Source organism: Falco punctatus, assembly GCF_963210335.1.
Source record: "Falco punctatus genome assembly, chromosome: 11".
NCBI lineage: Eukaryota > Metazoa > Chordata > Aves > Falconiformes > Falconidae > Falco > Falco punctatus.
In genome coordinates this window covers 16,979,415-16,997,331 of record NC_137591.1, presented here as the reverse complement: position 1 = coordinate 16,997,331, position 17,917 = coordinate 16,979,415, and the positions used below count along the sequence as shown (strand labels likewise).

At 38.3% G+C, this 17,917-nt stretch overlaps 1 protein-coding gene across 1 annotated transcript in view; it reads left to right on the top strand.

The window, feature by feature from the left end:
• The window catches only part of COL24A1 (collagen type XXIV alpha 1 chain), a 156,716-nt gene that overhangs the window by 129,322 nt on the left and 9,477 nt on the right, over positions 1-17,917 (top strand). Inside the window, exons 44-53 of the mRNA XM_080406641.1 lie at positions 613-666; positions 773-826; positions 2,857-2,910; positions 4,582-4,689; positions 7,183-7,290; positions 8,811-8,918; positions 9,006-9,059; positions 9,355-9,417; positions 10,409-10,462; positions 12,042-12,077. Coding sequence (XP_080262767.1) covers positions 613-666; positions 773-826; positions 2,857-2,910; positions 4,582-4,689; positions 7,183-7,290; positions 8,811-8,918; positions 9,006-9,059; positions 9,355-9,417; positions 10,409-10,462; positions 12,042-12,077 — 693 coding nt within the window. The remainder of the gene's footprint in view (positions 1-612; positions 667-772; positions 827-2,856; positions 2,911-4,581; positions 4,690-7,182; positions 7,291-8,810; positions 8,919-9,005; positions 9,060-9,354; positions 9,418-10,408; positions 10,463-12,041; positions 12,078-17,917) is intronic.

The following is a 17,917-nucleotide window of genomic DNA, read 5'->3' as shown; positions in this document are numbered from 1 at the left end:
CCTGGCTGGACGTGGTCCAGGACAACCTTTTCTACCTGGAACTGCTTGAGAAGGGGAGGCTGCACTAGCTGATCCCAAGAGGTCCTTTCAACCTCAACAATTCTGTGATTGTGTAATGCTGAATTACTTAACATTTTTCTCTGAAATTTAAGCATGAGTGTTTTTGTAAATCTGATCCTAATAATTATTCATTAATTGTATTCAGTCTTTCAGCATGTACAAATTGGCTGGAAACTCATTCTTATCAGTGATGCAGTTTGTTTACTGAAATACAAAAGAGATGGTCCTTGACGCGGAATATCCTGTTTAAGTTACACAGATAATACAAATAGACATAGTAATAAATCAGTGAACTGAATATGACCTGTGCTTACAGTAGTGCAAAAATGTTTAAATATATAATTCCCACTTGCAGTTTTGAGAGAGAATTTAAAGAAAAGCTCCCTAATGTCTGATCTCAGAAGAGCTGAGTATACTTTATCTAGGTCACGTCAGTGAAGCTGGGGCCACCCAGCACCTCCCAAGATGGGCTTTACAAGGAAATGTGTATCTCATGGAGTGTGAGATCCTGAAATACTTGTCTTGTGATACGCTGTCTTTTCTGCTTCCCAGGGTCACATAGGTCTTCCAGGGCTTAGAGGACCTGTTGGACAACAGGGGGCTCCAGTAAGTGTTTCAAACAACTGAGATTTCTCTATTGACTGTTGCAAATGTGTTTTTGTCTGCATTGAAATGATTCTTTTCATTGATTTAATATATGTTCTTTCCAAAGGGAGAGCCAGGTGAATTGGGAGAGCAAGGACCAAAAGGAGAAAGAGGTTCGGAAGTAAGTAGAAAAAAGTAAAACAAAACTGCACTTAATTGGAATTTGTACTTTTTTTTTTTTTTTTACTGTTCACTGACTATCCTTGGAAAATTGTTATATAAGGCTAAAACACAGTGTCTGGGTTTCCTTTTCATACCTGAAGGGACAATAAAAAGATAAAATGGAAAATTGCATAATGATCTGGGATAGTAAATATGTCTTATTTGATAGGTTTTACTTTGGCGTACTATAAAGCATTATGGGAGGCTTTTTTGGAAACATTTGAGTGATATTCAGTTATACCCTTAAATGGAGTTCTTGTTGCAAACTAGCTCTCGTTGACACCCAGGATTTTACTGCTTTGAATTGTAAATTAAGCCTCCCGGTACTACACTGTACTGAATTTTCGGAGACCTCGAAGTAAGGAATTTGCTACAGAATAGTAGAGGAGTTACAACAGAGCAAGTAATGGAAAAGATCAAAGTCTAAATATTTTCCTCTACAAATAATAGCTCATCTTGGTGGTGTGTTGAATATTGCCAAAAGTATTTCATATTCTCCCATAGAGTGAATTTCATTAACTTCTGAGATTTCAGAAGATTTAGGCTAAAAGATTTCTTACAATACCAACTGCCATTGCAGCTTAAATTAGATACTTTTTCTGAGAAGTTCCATAGCACAACTCTGTTAGAGTTTCAACATTTTCTAGGTAAATACAAGAATCTGTAATAGATTAGGAAGGGGGAGCAACAGAAAGCAAAGATGATGTGAAGACATTGTCAGCATGTACTTTAGCCATGTGCTTAGATATATTGCCTCTGACAAACTGCTCGCAGCACAGGATGAAATCAGTCATTCCTCTGTCTTTCCCTTGGAGAATGTTTTCTTTGTGTTGGAAATACCCCTCAGATTAAAACTGCCGTTTGCAAATATGGAACCAATATCCAGCCTGGAGCAACCCACAAGAGCCTAAAGATTTACACAAAAATATTAATAGTGAAAACATTCATATAGTTTAACTCCAGTGGCATGACTGGTGATGCTATAGCAAGCCTTACAAAGCCAATCCCATAAACAGCAATGCTGAATTGTCTGGGTTTACTTTATATGCATTCAGAAATGTTAATGAAAACAATGTAAAGTTCTTTGAATATACACATTCCAGTTCTGATTAGTGGACTTTATTTATGCCTTTCTTAACAAAAAGGCATTAAATTAAGGAATAGAACAAAAAATTGCTGATTTTATCATATTTACATTAATTATAAAACATTTACACTTACAATGACCTTAGCTTTTTCACTTGATTTCATGTTATGTAATACTGCAGCACAGCAGTTTAGTACTGCTTTTGCTTTGAGAACACTGTTTAAGATAATTAATACAGAAAATCTTGGAAGCCTTTTTCTGCTTGATCTCTGCTAACAAGTGTTATTCCTGTCCCTGCTGCCCAAGTGGTTGTATCTTTTAGAGGTAGGTGCTTGGCCTCCTGTGTCACTAAGCCACTTACAAGAATGTTATCTGCTATCAGTGTCAATCAGTTTTCTAAGATTACAGATTCCTAGGTCAGTCAAGAAAAAAAAAAAGTCTGGTTTTAAGTAAATTTTGTCTTTTGTGTACGTCTTAGATAAAAAGAATGTTCCCATATTTGACACTATTGTTTTCTAATATTCTCTTCCATATACACTCAGTGCATCTATATTGCCTACTTTTCATGGCTTACTTTCTTAAAAGGTATGGGAAGTGCTGTAAAAGCACGCTTCCTTACAGAGGTGTGGCTGATGGAGGAGAAACTGCCAGATTCGTAGTGAAAAACTTTTTATGCCTGTTGTTGAAAAAGTTCTATACCAATTTGGGAAAAGGAAAAAAAAATACAATTCTACAAAAAATGTATTTACTTTTACTTAAAAAACTTTCTGCTGTCTCCTGAAATAATCTGGTCCAAAGCCTAGGCAATGTGAACGTGCATACTAGAGGGGAACAATTCTCAGCTCTTCTTAGGGGATTGAGTTTAAGACTTTTGACAGTTCACAAGTATTTGTGACTTTTAGGGACCTGCAGGGAAGAAAGGAGCAACGGGTCAGGCAGGCAAACCTGGAATTCCTGTAAGTAACAAAATTCTACAGTCTACCTTCAGGTTATAAAACAAAGGAAATAATAACTAATAAAACCAAAACTGAGTCATGCCAGTGGTACTAGAAAATCTTACACTCGCTCTACAATCCATTCCACTCACTCTGTGCTCACTTCTTATTATCCAGGAAGTGTAAAGGAACCTCTGTGAAAATAAGAATAATTATTGAAACTGAAATTATACTGAATTGTACTCAGTCACTCAGCACATGGAGGTGAAATGCAGCTAATATAACAAGGTCCTTCCCACTTGTAAGGTTACTTAGATCATTTTTGCTGGTGGCTTGTAGTCCGTGTGCAAGTTATCACATTATGTTGCACAGAGCTGTACTACTGTTCACTCCTGGCTCCCATCAGTTCTTTGAACATCTGCAGCCTACAGAAGCCTGGATCCTTATGTCTGTGATGGATATGTCTGGCAGATCCCTTGAGGTTTTCCCCTTTCTCTTGCTTGCCCTGAGCTGAAATTTTTACTGTTCTTTCTTGAGTTACTGTAGAGAAGCTAACTTGCATCCCTTCCTCGGGGATAAGAAAGAGCAGGAAACAGTAGGTGTTCTGTAAACATAACCAAGGACAAAATGCATCAGGGCTATTTTGGTCTCCTAATAAATAGTACCACACAAGCACATATTGTAAATAACTTTTATACTATCCCACATCAAAACATTGTCAGTAACCAGAGAAATGCAGCTGCTTCACAGAGCTTGTACCTGCTGGGCAGAGTGTGAGGACAGCCTTTTAAAGGCAAGGACCTGTGTGTCTTTTGTAAATACTCAGCTCTTTCCTCTGGAGGACTGCAGAGAGTCTATCATTCAGCAGACAAAGGAAAAGAGGGAAAGGCAAGACATACAGAGAAGTGAGGAGAAGACAGTAAAACTAAAACTTGAGGAAGTTTCAAAGCATATCCCAAGTGCAAGATACTTCAGCAACCAAAAGTTAGAAATAAGATTAAAATGGCATGCTGCTTATATTCTATATGGTTGTTGTTAACTACAGTTTTTCAAACAAGATGTGTTGTAGTTTACATATTTTAAATTTATGAGAAAAGCTTTCATACAGAAATAATTGCAGAACTCAAAGCGCCTTAAGATAGTGTATGTCGGTCTAAAGCGAAATAATTGTGAAGAAGATGATCACTGTTACTCTGGTTGATGTGATATGAGACTTTTTCGTCCAAGTATAGCAACAGTTAGCACAAAATACAAATAGTTTGTATTTTAGATACGTTAAAATTTGAACAGCATAAATTTGAGAATGTACAGTACAGAGTACCTAGTAAAATGAAGGCTGAAAGGTACATGGTTGGATTTTCTGCAGGGATAAATAGATGAATTTATTGTGTTTCCTTGTTTCATTTTAAGACTCAACACTTTTAGCCATCTTCCAGGCCTGACACGCAGAGGAGTCAGCCCCATGGTTTCAGCTGAGGTTGCTCATATCCCACAACACAGCAAGTCTAAGATTAAGCCAGTAGCATTTCAAACCATACATCCTAACTCGGAGCTCCCTCTACAAGTATTCATTCGTGTCACTAGGTCTGTTACTACATAACGTTTAGGAAACGCTGTGACTGGGATCTAGTTCTGTGATGGTGAAAATGAAGGGAGCCAACAGTGCTGTGTTTGATTTGAATTTGTTTCAAGGGAAAACCAGGGCCAGCAGGGCAGAAAGGAGCAGTTGGGTACCCTGGACCAGAAGGCATTCCTGGGAATCCTGGCAAGGCTGGGCTGTCAGGGAAGCCTGGCCCTAAGGTAAGTTGCTTTCCATATTGCCCCTCTTTATGTCATCTTGCACTACAGATTTTCTAAGGTTAGGGTATTTAAATGGAAGGAACTATTCTCAGTTCTTGAGCATCTTGAAAATTAAGCCAATTCTTTTGTTCTCGTTCTGTTTTGCTCCTGATGTTCTGGCCAGGATGTGAAGTTAGCATAAGGGAGGTGTGCTGGGAGAACTGTTTCATTAGCGTATGTTAGTAGTAACTACAGCTAAGACAAAATGTTTTCTTAATCAGAGAAGCCTCATAGTTCTGTTCCTGAAAATGAGCCAGAGGCCCCAACTGCAACTGTTGCCTCTCAGGCTCTGAGATAATCCCACGTTTTCCTTATTGTCTTTGAATTTGTAACCTATGTCTCTCTACCTAAGAAATCTGAAGATTTGCCCAAAACCAGTGAAAGAGGGTACTAGGTATCCGAGGTGCCTGGAAGCATACTTGGAAACAGGGTTTCTCTCTATCTGTTCTTTGCAGTGGGTCAAGGGTGGTGATCTGCTCCTTCTGGGAGCAGAGAGGAGGGAGAAAATCCCTTTAATTTTTCTCATTGCTGAAAGTCTTATCGCTTTGATTTCAAGGATGGTATTTCTTAGTATTTCTAGTTAGATGGACCAGTAATTGTTATAAAAGGGCGGCAAGTTACTTTTGATGTTCAGAGGTAATCAAGGTGCTGCATGAGGCACTGTTACAAGTATACATTTTCTATCTGGTTGAACAAAGAAAAAATTAAACAAGTTACCCGTAGGGGGCAGATGGACCCTATTTGAGCCTCTCCGGTTGCAGATAATGTCCTACTGAACCTCTTCCAAGTATTTAAATTTCTCTGGAGTTGGATTTAGTAGTATCACCTCAAAGAATTCTCACATTTTTACCTTTCCACTCAAAATGTCATCTTTCATATTAAAAAAGACTTTATTACTTCATGTTAACAATATATAGCAGCATTACAAGTTGTAATAGAGAGGCTTGTAACTGATTTTTGCCACAATTAATAAAAAGAAGAGAACTTTCGCTATGTAAATTTCAGTCCATCAGACTATAAGCCACAATACCATATTCAAAAGCCCTGACAATCAAATTTAATATAAAAACCCTGCTTCCTGTAACCCTTCTATTTCTATGAATGCTTAACCGAATGTCATATGAAATAAGGAAGGTGTGTGTGTATGTATATATATATATTTCTACTAAATGACCTCACAGAAATATTAACTTGGATGGTAGCAAATTTCCATTTTATATTTTTTAACATGTTAAAATTGGCTTAGCTCCATGTACTCAGTAACATGTTTTTTCATTAAAAATAGTTGCTTTTTTTATTGTCTGATGTTCTCATACATTTTCATAACAACTATTCTTATCTTTCTTCTTTTCTTACAAGTTATTGTATATGAATCCCTACAAAGTATACATAACCATGCTAATCAGTGTGTCTGAAATTTTTAAATAAGCATGTTGAACTTTGAATGTTTTTGTGGGAAGGTAGTCTCATTTTGTTTCTTGATGCGGACTTCCTTCTTCTTGGAAAAATGAATATCAACTGTGTGTGTGAATATCAACTGTATTTTCAGCCCACCTGTAATGAATGAATTCAGCACCTTCTTTTCATCAGAAGGAGCTCCTCATCGTAAGCTCAGAATCCTCAGACATCACACAACACTCATCCAGAACCATCTCAAGGATTCATCTTCTATAATTCATGGAAATTAGCGCTCTCTTCCTGGGCATTTCAAAACAGAATTAGAAAAGAATTAAATAGGGATCAGAACTATAGGCTATTAAGATGAACGTGAAAATTTTCAGGTGGTAAATATATAAATATATAAACTGTGATTCCCTGTGGAAGGTAAAAACACTCATTGGTGTGCCCATGAGTGCTTCCATATATATTTGAATGCACACTTACTGTGGAAAGAAGATTGCTTACAGTTTCTAGATCACTGGTACCTAAGCTGGTGGTCCAACCGGACAACTATTCTCTTTAGGAGGGTGCTAATAGGGAAGTTGCCTTGCATAAGCCCAAAGAGGCAATTGATTCTCTTGAATGTTCTCATAAGTCTTTCAAGGTCTAGGTAGGTGATCCTACACAAATGACATCTGGATATATTTAGGATAGGACAGAACAAGGTTTAAGATGAGCACTGAATGAATAACTGCAATGGGCTGTGGCATCATTAGCATTTGCTTTGCTGACTATCAGTGACTTGTTAAATTATAACAGCTTGACTCCATAGAAACATCAATCCACCCCACCATTACATCACATGTAGCTTTGTTGCTAAGTATGATGCGGGTTTGCTTTTGGAATATTAGGAGAAATCCAGATGATGATGCTGATCATTGTCTTCCCATATATTTTGATGTACCATCGATGTGTGTGGCTATGACCAGTTTTATGTTAGATGCCTGTTTTAGCATACAATGAAAAACATGTTTGGATGTTCTGCTTGTAATCAATTATTTTCAATTTATTAAGGGTAATAAAGGAAACTCAGGCTTACAAGGTCTGGCAGGTTATCCTGGAGCTCGAGGTCCCAAGGGATTTCCAGGCATGCCAGGGCCCAGGGGAGCACCAGGACTCAAGGTACGCACCTGGCATCTTGTTGTACGAGTACAGTATTACTGATACTACTTAGTCTTCATACTGTGTCCAGTGATGGTGGAACCACCATGCTACTGATAATCATATGAGCAACTGACATCAAAACTTAACTTGAAGACTGCAAGTTGTGCTGGCCTCATTTATATAAACTGTAATTTGAAGGCAGAGATCCCGTCCATCTGGATGCTCTTCTTCAACTCCAGAAGTCATTCAAAACACTTTGTATTTATTCACTCAAAGCTTTAGGGCCAAACGTTTCCTGACTTTTTAAACTTAGGTAACTACTGGTTTAGATGATTTGAACATCTAAGCAATCTATTAGCACAGAAGTACTGTAATTTCAAGCCTAAATCCCAATTTTGGGGGCTAACAAGCATGTCTGGGATGTCATAGGACTTAAATTGTTCTTGTTCAGTCCTGTCAGAAAGAAAGAAATCTAAGAGTGCTCTATTTTCCAGGCAGTTCCAGGTACCTGACATCAGCATATCCTCATATTAATTAGACTAATTTCAGTGGTAAAAGAAGAAAAGGGTTGGAAACATTACAGATAATTTTCTTCATTTAGAATAGGATTTTTCATAGAATAGGATTTTTCATGTAAAATCATGATGTGCAGCGCGCTCTGAGATTTTATTGGTAAACACTTGTTTAAAACCTTAAGACACTTGAAGGCGGGGAGGGTTGGGGGCAGAAATATTGTCTTTGTTATCTTTTTAGAAAACGTTCCAGTATAAACTGTATTCAGTATTTGCAGTGTTCATTGCCAGTGCTCCCAGTCTGGATTTTACTCCTTTGTCTAGACAATGAGCCGTAGGAGGTAGTTCCTGCTCAGAAGCACTTGCAATCTGAAAATGACAGGGAATAGATGAGGTGAGGGAAAACTGTTACCCCATAGTGCAAAATAAGAGTAAAGAGTGGACACACTGTGTCAGGCCAAAGTCTGTCTTTGTTAGAGCAGAAAGCTAACACCTGGGAAAGAGCGTAAGCGCAAAGCAAGCATGAAAGGTGTATATTCACAGCCTTAATTGCAGCTTGGTAACCTGAGCTAGACATGTTTTCTATGTATTTGATAGTCTTCAGAGGATTGCCCTTGCATGAACTTGTCTAGTTTCCATTTGAATCAATGTAAACTTTTAGTCTAATAGCAAGGAGTTCCACAACTATACTATGCCTTGCTCAGAGGTGCACTTCTTAAATTTACTTCTAACCTGCCTGTTCTGTATTTCGTTTTGTGAATTTTAGTGCTTGCACTGGGAGATGCCATACTGGAAATGATCCAACATGGATGGGATTTGTATGTTTCCAAGTCAAGGAATAGTCAAGTCACATTTGCATTTTAGTGAATGTACAATTGTTGAAAGCATTCTTGTTCGAAATAAAATAAATGGAGTAGGTCTATTTCTTAATGAGAAAGCTTGTTCCATACTTTTTCCAGAAAACTTATCTTTATTAAAATTATGGCAGTTATAAATGTAAAGCATGTGTTATCTTCCTATTAACAGGGTGAAAATGGGCTTCTGGGTCATCCAGGAAAGCGAGGCAAAAGGGGCCTTCCAGGATCACAAGGTGACCAAGGACCAGCAGGAGACACTGGACTGAAAGGACAGACTGTACGTAATCGCAGCTGTTGATGCAAAACAAGTAGTCCAAGAGTTACCAATGTGAAATAATAGTAAGAGTACCTGCTCCTATTACAGGGAGAAGATGGAGATCGAGGTTTAATGGGGTTTCAAGGATTCCCAGGTCCAAAAGTATGTGCTCATTCTTTTCTGTTAGATCTTAAGCCATTTACAGGGTGAGAACATTCAGAAAGTATAGAATTAATCAGCTTTAACAATATTTGTTTAAAATCTATATGAACTGTTGGAACATTTTAGGGAGAACTGTGTACTCTGTGTCCAAGGATGAACATTCTGAGTCAGTGCGCTTGGTGTTTTCACTGTTACTACTTGTAGAAATTATCTTACTTTCACTGATTACAAGAGATTGAAACAAGTGGATACCTAAATGTCCATGTTTGTTTAAACTGTTCCTTTGCATTTGCAGGGTCCTGCAGGGGACATTGGCTTAGTTGGAATTCTGGGCCCGAAAGGTCCAACAGGCCATGTTGTAAGTGTTTCACTCCATGAAAGAGATTGTCAGGATGGCTTGCAAGTGGCACGTCTTTAATTTAGGGAATCATCTTTTTCTTGTTAACAAGCCCGGAACCCTCTCACCAAACCTTTTTCTCTGAGACTATGACTCCACTAGAAGCCCTTTGCTTGTACTGCAACATACAACACTCTGCTGATTGCAAGATATACAAGCAGAGCTGTGCTCTTAATCTTGAAGGAGAAAAGAAGCTCTGCTAACAAAGTGCGGCTTTTGTAGTCTAATTTAATCTACACAAATATCTTTATTGCTTTCTCTGTTGGGACTGAACTCTGTCTTCTTACTGGCAATAATGCTGGTTGTATCACTGTGTCCTACAACAAAAGAAAAAAGGGTCAAATTTTGCCTGCAGTAAGACAGAGTGGTGCTCAGGCATTATTGATTAATACGTTGTCTTTTTTTAATACATATTTTCTTTGCCATCACAGAACTGAATTACTTCAGTTAACCAGATGCAGAGCAGCAGCTTTAGGGGCCTGTTGTTATAGCAAATTTCTTCTAAACGTTCCTCTACAAGATAAACCTGGAAATGAGCAGTTTGCTCTAAAATGAAATGGAACAGGAAAGTAACATTTCAGCAGCGCTTACTGGCAGCCTTACAAGAGTACCTGTGGGCAATAATATAGCGCAAGATACAATTAATTGTAGCTCCATAAATATGTGGTCTTTTGTAATCAGAATACTGAAGTTTCCACTGTTCTTAGTTCATCAGCTTTCACATAAAAGAATGTGTGTGGGCTTTCCAAGCACAGCTATTACTAATTATTGAAATAATTACCTTGCGGATTTTGTAGCAATGTGCACTCAGTTTTAAGAAAGAGACTATCACCATGATCTTTTGGATATTTGCCGGGGCTGTGTGCTGAACAACTTTAAACCAGGACACCTCATGACAATTCTTTTAATTTCGAAAACATGGTGGACTAATAAATTATTTGTTTTTTTTCAGGGATATATTGGCCCTATTGGCCAAGAAGGCCTAACAGGCCCAACTGGAAGGCCTGTAAGTTTCGTTTTCCTTTTGCATAATTTGGTTATTTCACCTACCTTTATTTTCAACAATCTGTTTTGCAACTAGCAACCTTCTCATTTTTCTATTTGCAAATTGCAACTAGCAGGACCATCCTCATGTTACACCATGCTGGTAAGCTAATGTATGTGACTCCAGCATCTGTAATACAAACAAGAAAAAAATGACAAAAGAGTCATTGCAATGGCCTTCTAAGTACAGTACACAGGGGGCAGACCTACAGGAGCAGTGGGCGAGTCAAGGTGTAAAACAGCACATAGTAACTACCACCTGGATATCTTTCTCAGCCTTAGGTCTGAAACATACCTAAAGAGTATCCACACTCGGTGTCAATATAGTTTATTTTTTTCATGTGTTGATTGGGCTGAACTGTCCAGAGCACCCCTCCAGGCACACTGGGAATGCCAAGCCCTTGTTGGGGTGTGTTCCAGCTGTTGTTGAGGTCCCTGTTACAACTTGAACATCTTTTGGCTTTTCTGACAACCTTCAGTGCACCCCAGGTTCCCTGCGGTGGCGGAGTTCTGACCTCATCCCTGTTTCCATCCCCTGTTGCACTCCCTGTGCCAGACAGAGCGGTGTTCTGCCAGGACACCCTCTGGCTCATCTCTGCAGACTACCCAGCTATGTAAGGTAGTTGTAGAAGCTCTTTGTACCACCCAAGTTCCTCTGTCTGATCAAGACTTGGAGTGAATGAAAATGTTTAAAAACTGAAATAATAATAAAAATAACAGGAATATAGAATAAAAGTAATAAATACAAATACTTAAAAGTGAAAAAGAAAGGAGAAGGGAAATGTTCCTTATATAATTAGACTATTCTTTCCACTTGTTGGGAAAAAGACAGTACTTTCAGTCTTGCTGCACTCTTTAATCCCAGTCAGGAGGAAGACTTTACAGTTGCGTATACTCGTACGAAAGCTTGTTATGGCAAACTATTACATTCAATATGAAGTCTATTACCATAAAGAAAGCATTACAGTTGAAGATTACTTCTGTGTTATGAAATGCTACCATCAAGATGCAAAATAATTCCAGAGAAGGATTGTAAGATTGTCTTCGGAAACACAGTTTAAGTGCAAAACTAGCCAAAAATGCCATGGAGACAGAAAAACAGCGTCTAATCTGAATGTGAGAGGAAAACTAATGGGGTAATAAAACCACATATGTAACCAATGGATATCTTCAGTGATGGAGACTACCGAGTTGTGGTTTTGACTCTTAGGATGGTGAAGCACTGATGTATTACAGTGGATCAGATTGTGGAAAATACAGCTGATTGACAAGGAGAACACTGACATTTAAAATTACTGAGAAAAAAACATTTACAATCCTAAGAAAACAACAGCTTTCCACATACAGGAATTACAAGATGTTTTTAAATAATTTAGTTTTCTAATAGTACAGGAAAATTGAAGCCTCAGAGTAGTAAATACTTCCACAGATGAGACTGGACTTTCCATGTGAGCGGTATAACTCTTGTGGATATTAATTTGCTTATTTCAGCCCTAGGTGGCTAGAAAGCATACCGGGTTAACAGCTTCTCTTTCTTACAGGGACCAAGAGGTGAAAAGGGCACAAGGGGTGAAATGGTAAGATGAAACAACTTTTGTGCTTTCAGTCTTTTGGCTGTGTAAAAACTATTCCTGTGTTACACAGAATACGCTCTTGCATGTTCTGAATGGCAGACAGTCGTATTGTGCTCCTGGAGAGCACTGGCCAAGAAAGCTGATAGCATAAGTCAAAAGTCTGACCTCTCGTTCAGGTTGACTTATGTGGGTATGCCCGGTGGGTGTATGCTGTCAGGCAGCATGACCCCGATCATATAACTGTCACATACTTCAAATCTGTCCCAGTTCAGATATAAAAGAAAAATCCTTTGTCACGTTTCTTGTCAATGTTCCAGTGCCTCACAGCACAGCGTGCATACACATGTTCATACATCTATACCATCTTGTCTAGAGAGGGAGAAGTTCAGGAGAAGCCTAGAACTGAGGGTGGGTGTCCATGCTGTGTATGCCAGCTGTAGTACCAGTAGGCAGCATTAATAATTGGTTATGAAGTTGCTGTCTTTCATTTTTCATTAAGAATATTACATTAGGTTTTGTACATTAATAAATATTTTATTTGATTTAAAAGTTGTGTTTGAGCTAGTAAAGTCTCCAATTAATTGTGGCTTTGTGAAAAGCCATTGAAGTATCATATTTACAGTAAATATGAATGCAATGATAGTCGATACCTATGACATTACTTTATATGGCAGGTTAATAATTAGTTCCTTTTCCAGTAACTAACTAATGTGATCTTGTTCCTGTTGCTCCTACCCTGCCTTTCACCAAACCTCACTAAAATAATTTAGTTTATCTTGTATTTTGTTTTTTGGCAGCTATCTGTGTACAATTCTAACCTAGCTACCTTATGGAAGTTCTGAAAAAAAATCAGAAATACTCAGAACTGCTTAAAGAATTAAGGCTTGGAACACAGCTTGCTGTATGGGTCTTGGGGAACTTTCCTCTTTGATTCTAATGCTCTTGTGGCAATTGCTACCTCAGAAGAGGAGGAAAACGAGTTCCTTAATTCGTGCTGATATTAAACATCTTAACTGTCTTTTTGTACTGTTTGTTCATAAGAATTGTTATGACGGCATAGAGCTAAAAATGCTGACCCTTGAAAAAGAAAAATAAAAAACATCCAAAATGGTGAACAAGAAACACCTGTTTCCATTATTGGTGCTGGTGTTTAAGAAGTTATTTCCTGCATAAGTTATTGAATTCATCAAGATGAGTTAATCTCCTGAGACTGTCTTCAGAAGAAGAATGTTTGATTTTAAATCGTACACAGTGGCATTACTTTATATTATGTAGCCAAGAAAAGGATTTATTTCCAACTATTTTCAGATACAAAAGAAAAAAAAATATTTTCATTTATCTGTGTACTCTGACCTTGAATTTATGCCTTTAAAATTTATATTGGCATTCTTCCTAGAATCACAAAGATTTTAACTTTTTTGTAGCAGTCCCAAGTTTTAGTTACAGTTTTTAGTCTGTCAGGGATACAGTGTTCACTATTAGAAAGAAATGTCCTTTTATCCCCTGAAAAACACGGAATGTAAAATCATGTCTCCTTATTGAGGTCAGTGGTGAACAAATGTTCAGATCCTGTACACTATTTCTGGAGAAAAATTGATAAAGTCAGAAACGGTTTGTTAAAAAAAAAAAATTATTCAATATTATTTTTCAATTCAAAATGTTCATTTCACTGTGATTGAAACATTTTAAAAACATGGAATACATTTTGGAATATTGATTCAGAATTCTGACAATTCTGAAAGTGTGTTCTCATTGTCTTAATTTTTTATTTCATGGCATGTCACATAATGAATTATAATATAGAGTCATAGGATAATCCAGGTTGTAAGGGATCTCAAGACATTTCTAGGCCAACCTCCTGTTTAAAAGAGTCAGCTCTGAAATCAGACCACATTGCTCAGGGATTTATTCAGCTGGGTCTTGAGAACTTCCAGGGGTGGAGATAGGATAATCTCTCGGCAATCTGTTGCAGTGTATGTCTTTCCCATTATCATCTTTATCTTAGATTTACAATCATTAATGGCAGCTGTTACACTGTATTGTGCATCTGACTATTATATTGTGGGATGTTATTAGGCTTTACCCATTACCAGATATCAGATAACACCAAAATGACAAAAGTGATTGGGGAAAGATGAACATTAAAAGTTTTTGTTAAAAAGACTTTCTGTTTCTAGGAAAATTTCAAAAGTCATGGAAAATGTGGAAGCCTTGGGATTGCTTATGTTTTCAAAGTTAAGCGTATGTATCATTGCCTGTAAAATCAGGGCCTTACAATATTAGAACAAGATCAGGGTTTTGGCCTTTGAACTTCTGTACTAGTAATCAGATTGGGTGATTAAAGAATTAGAGCACACTAAAACTTACTGTTCAAGTCTCTGCTTTTGTTGTTATGAACTGGAATTACACTTTTCTCCCTTAAATTCTAATGTGATCAAAGGGTAAATTAAGTAGATTTGTAAAGGTAATCCTGTACATTCCAGTAAAACATTTAGCAATTAACTTAATCCATGAAAAGTGTAATTTAACCTTATTTTGCTGCTCTGCAACAGAAAGAAAGAACATTTATAATGTCTCTACAGGCTTTTCAATGTACTCTGTGCAGTTTCATTATATTTTAAAGGCTTGTAAAGTTAATTGATATACCCCTCTGAACTTCTAATGCATTTAAAAAATGTTGTATCCCCAAAGTAGCTCACTATATTTAACAAAGAGCATTCAATATTCACCTTTTTTTCATAGGGGTTTTATTGGCAAGGAGACTGTGAATCAAGAAAAATCACATTCCTGTTTTGCAAATACCTTAAATTCATGGAACAGAGCAGGTCTTGATTTTTCAGTTCTCTCAGAACTATTTCAGTTCTATCTCAGAAACCACTATAAATTGTTCTTGTCCCAAGACTCTTTGAGTCTTAAAATTGTGACACATGCCAAGAACATAGAATATTAACTGAAGCATTCAGTCATCTGAAAAATCCACTGGAATGTCTAAATCTCAGCACGCAGAACAAGGACATCTATTCAGCAGAGAGCAGTGGTTACTTAGGGACAAACTGTTGAAGACTTTGTGCCTTGCCTTGCCTTAGTGTTTGCATAATTGAGTCCTGAACCAAGATAAACAGATATATCCGTGAACTGCCAAATTCATTTCTCAAGTTTTCTTTTTCACACTTTCTTTTTCATTTTATACGAAACATACTTCACCAAGCGCAATCAGACAGTCCAGTAATATATCCATATGGGACTGAAGGTATCCTGCAGCAGCCTAACAGCAGCTGAGTTGCAGATCTGATGAATTAAATGTGGAGGTCAGCCCTCTCGGCTGGCATACAACAAGGCAGCTCTGCAAAACCCAGCTGATTTGCAACAGCTGAGGGGCTACCCCAAAACAGTGAATGTCATCTCTGCAAACTCATCTCTCATCAGTTTTTTAATACTTAATAACAACAGTAATATTTTATGCCTATTTAATAGTAATAGGATTTCAAAGAAAATTTAAAGCTGAGCTATAACCAAACTCAGAAGAGTAAAAGGCAGCAAGGTACTTGCCACAGAACCCACAGGGATTTCTATACTACTGTATATGATAAACTGACTTTTTTTTCTTTTTTTTTTTTTCATTTTCCAACATCATTCATTGATGCCTTTATAAAATATCTGTAAACATGTAAAAGATGGCTTAGAGTGCCTTCTATTGGTGTAAGTGGATGAAACAAATAAATAGGGTTAGGATTTATCAGTTGAAAAGCTGGCAATATTTACAGTCCCTAGAGCTTATGCCATTGAGATCCTCTTAGTCAAGTCCATCTCTCTAAACACCCTGAAATCACTTCTGTTTTTCTCCTCTATTCTCCAAAGAACATGGGTAAAGCATGGCTCTTGGCCTCAAAGCTGCTTGCAGTCCCTCAGCACAGCCTTGTTGGTAGAGACCTGGTGCTAGGAGCTATGTGATGGCCCTCGCTTTTCACACCCTTCATAATCCAGCAGCTGAGCCTCTCTGGCAGGACCAGGGCAGGTGACAGGCAGGACCCTTCACGTGTGCAGCTGTAGAAGTTATTGTAACGCCTGACCGATGCATTCCCCAGCAGCTACCATGTGCTCTGCCGTACAAATATGTCTAGAGGCAGTAAGAAACACCGCTGGTATTCTCCTAAGAACTGACAAATTTGGAGCCTCAGTGACTTAAGTAAATCGCTCCTATCTGCTTTGAGAACCTTTGTTAAAATACATGTGTATTGATGTTAGATTGAACCTGGCCTTTCTTTAACCATTTCCAGCTACCCTTGCTGGTGGCAGCTTGAAGCACAGCCCAAGTTCAGCAGTTGTAGCATGCAGTGGCACTCACACAGGTCTTGCTGTGAAATCTCACAGCAGGAATACTTCTTACTACCATGTTAAGTGACTTACAACTTAATACCTCTTTGACTAGATCAGTTTTGCAGTATTTGTCAGCATGACCATGGCAGATAAGATTATTTCTCTTTTGGCAGAGACTTTGTACTAGTGTGACCATACTGGTGTAAGAGGGCTTTTGCTGGAACAGCTTATTGTGCTTGAATAATTGGTACAAGAAACACTAGCTAAAGAATGTTTTGCTTAAATTAACTCAGTTATGTTAAAAGGTTTTACTAATACGTGGTGCAGGTCTGGCCTATGCCTTTCATTCCTTTTTCTTCTCTTTTGCTCGTATCAAGGCACTGCCATCTGTTCTTTTCCTTGTCATTGTTCTTGCTATTGTTCATATTACAGCAGCTCCTAGAGGCTTGAGTATATAGACTGAAGGTGAGAATCTAACAGAGACACAAGTATCACTGTATATTCATAAATATTCATAATCATTCCATCTTAATGTGAATAGTTGCTCAAAGAAAAGATAATTCATATGCAATTATTGTTTTGGGGTAGGGCCCGTGTCCAATCCTAAGGCAACCCTAAAACTTAGTTTCAGACTACGTACATTTTGGCCACATAAGCCTTTGTATGACTTCTGTTGTTCCCTTAATATCAAAAGTCCTTGAATAAACAAGTAACCAGCAACCCAGCAATACTGACAGGAATATTCACATGTTAACAAAGCATGGTACTTTGACAATAGCAACTAGTCATAGAATCACAGAACGTTGTAAGGGGCCTCAGGAGATCATCTAGTCCAACCCCCTGCTAAAGCAGGTTCACCTAGGACAGGTTGCACACAATTGCATCCAGGTGGGTTTTGAATGTCTCCAGAGGAGACTCCACAACCTCCCCGGGCAGCCTGTTCCAGTGCACTGTCACCTTCAAGGTAAAGAAGTTCTTCCTCATATTTATTCAGGTGGCACTTCTTGTGTTGCAGTTTGTGCCCATTGCCTCTTGTCCTGTCACTGGGCTACACTGAAAAGAGCCCCAGCCCCATCCTCTTGTCACTCACCCTTAAGATATTTGTAGACATTTATAAGATCCCTTCTCAGTCTTCTCCAGGCTCAACAGGCCCAGCCCTCTCAGCCTTTCCTCATAAAAGAGTTGGCTCCAGTCCCCCCGTCATCTTCATAGCCTTCTGCCAGACCCTCTTCAGCAGTTCCCTGTCCCTCTTGAACTGGGGAGCCCAGGCCTGGACACAGCACTCCAGTTGCTGCCTCACCACAGCAGAGCAGAAGGGGAGGATCAGCTCCCTTGACCTTCTGGCCAGCTCTTCCTAATGCACCCCAGGATCCCACTGGCCTTCTTGGCCACCAGAGCACACTGCTGCTTCAGGGGTAACTTAATAATCTACAGCTTTACCAAAACCAGTATCACATCTTCTTCATTGTACGTATTGTGGCATTTTGTGATTTAAAAAAATGCATAAATGTAAAAGCAGAGGTGTT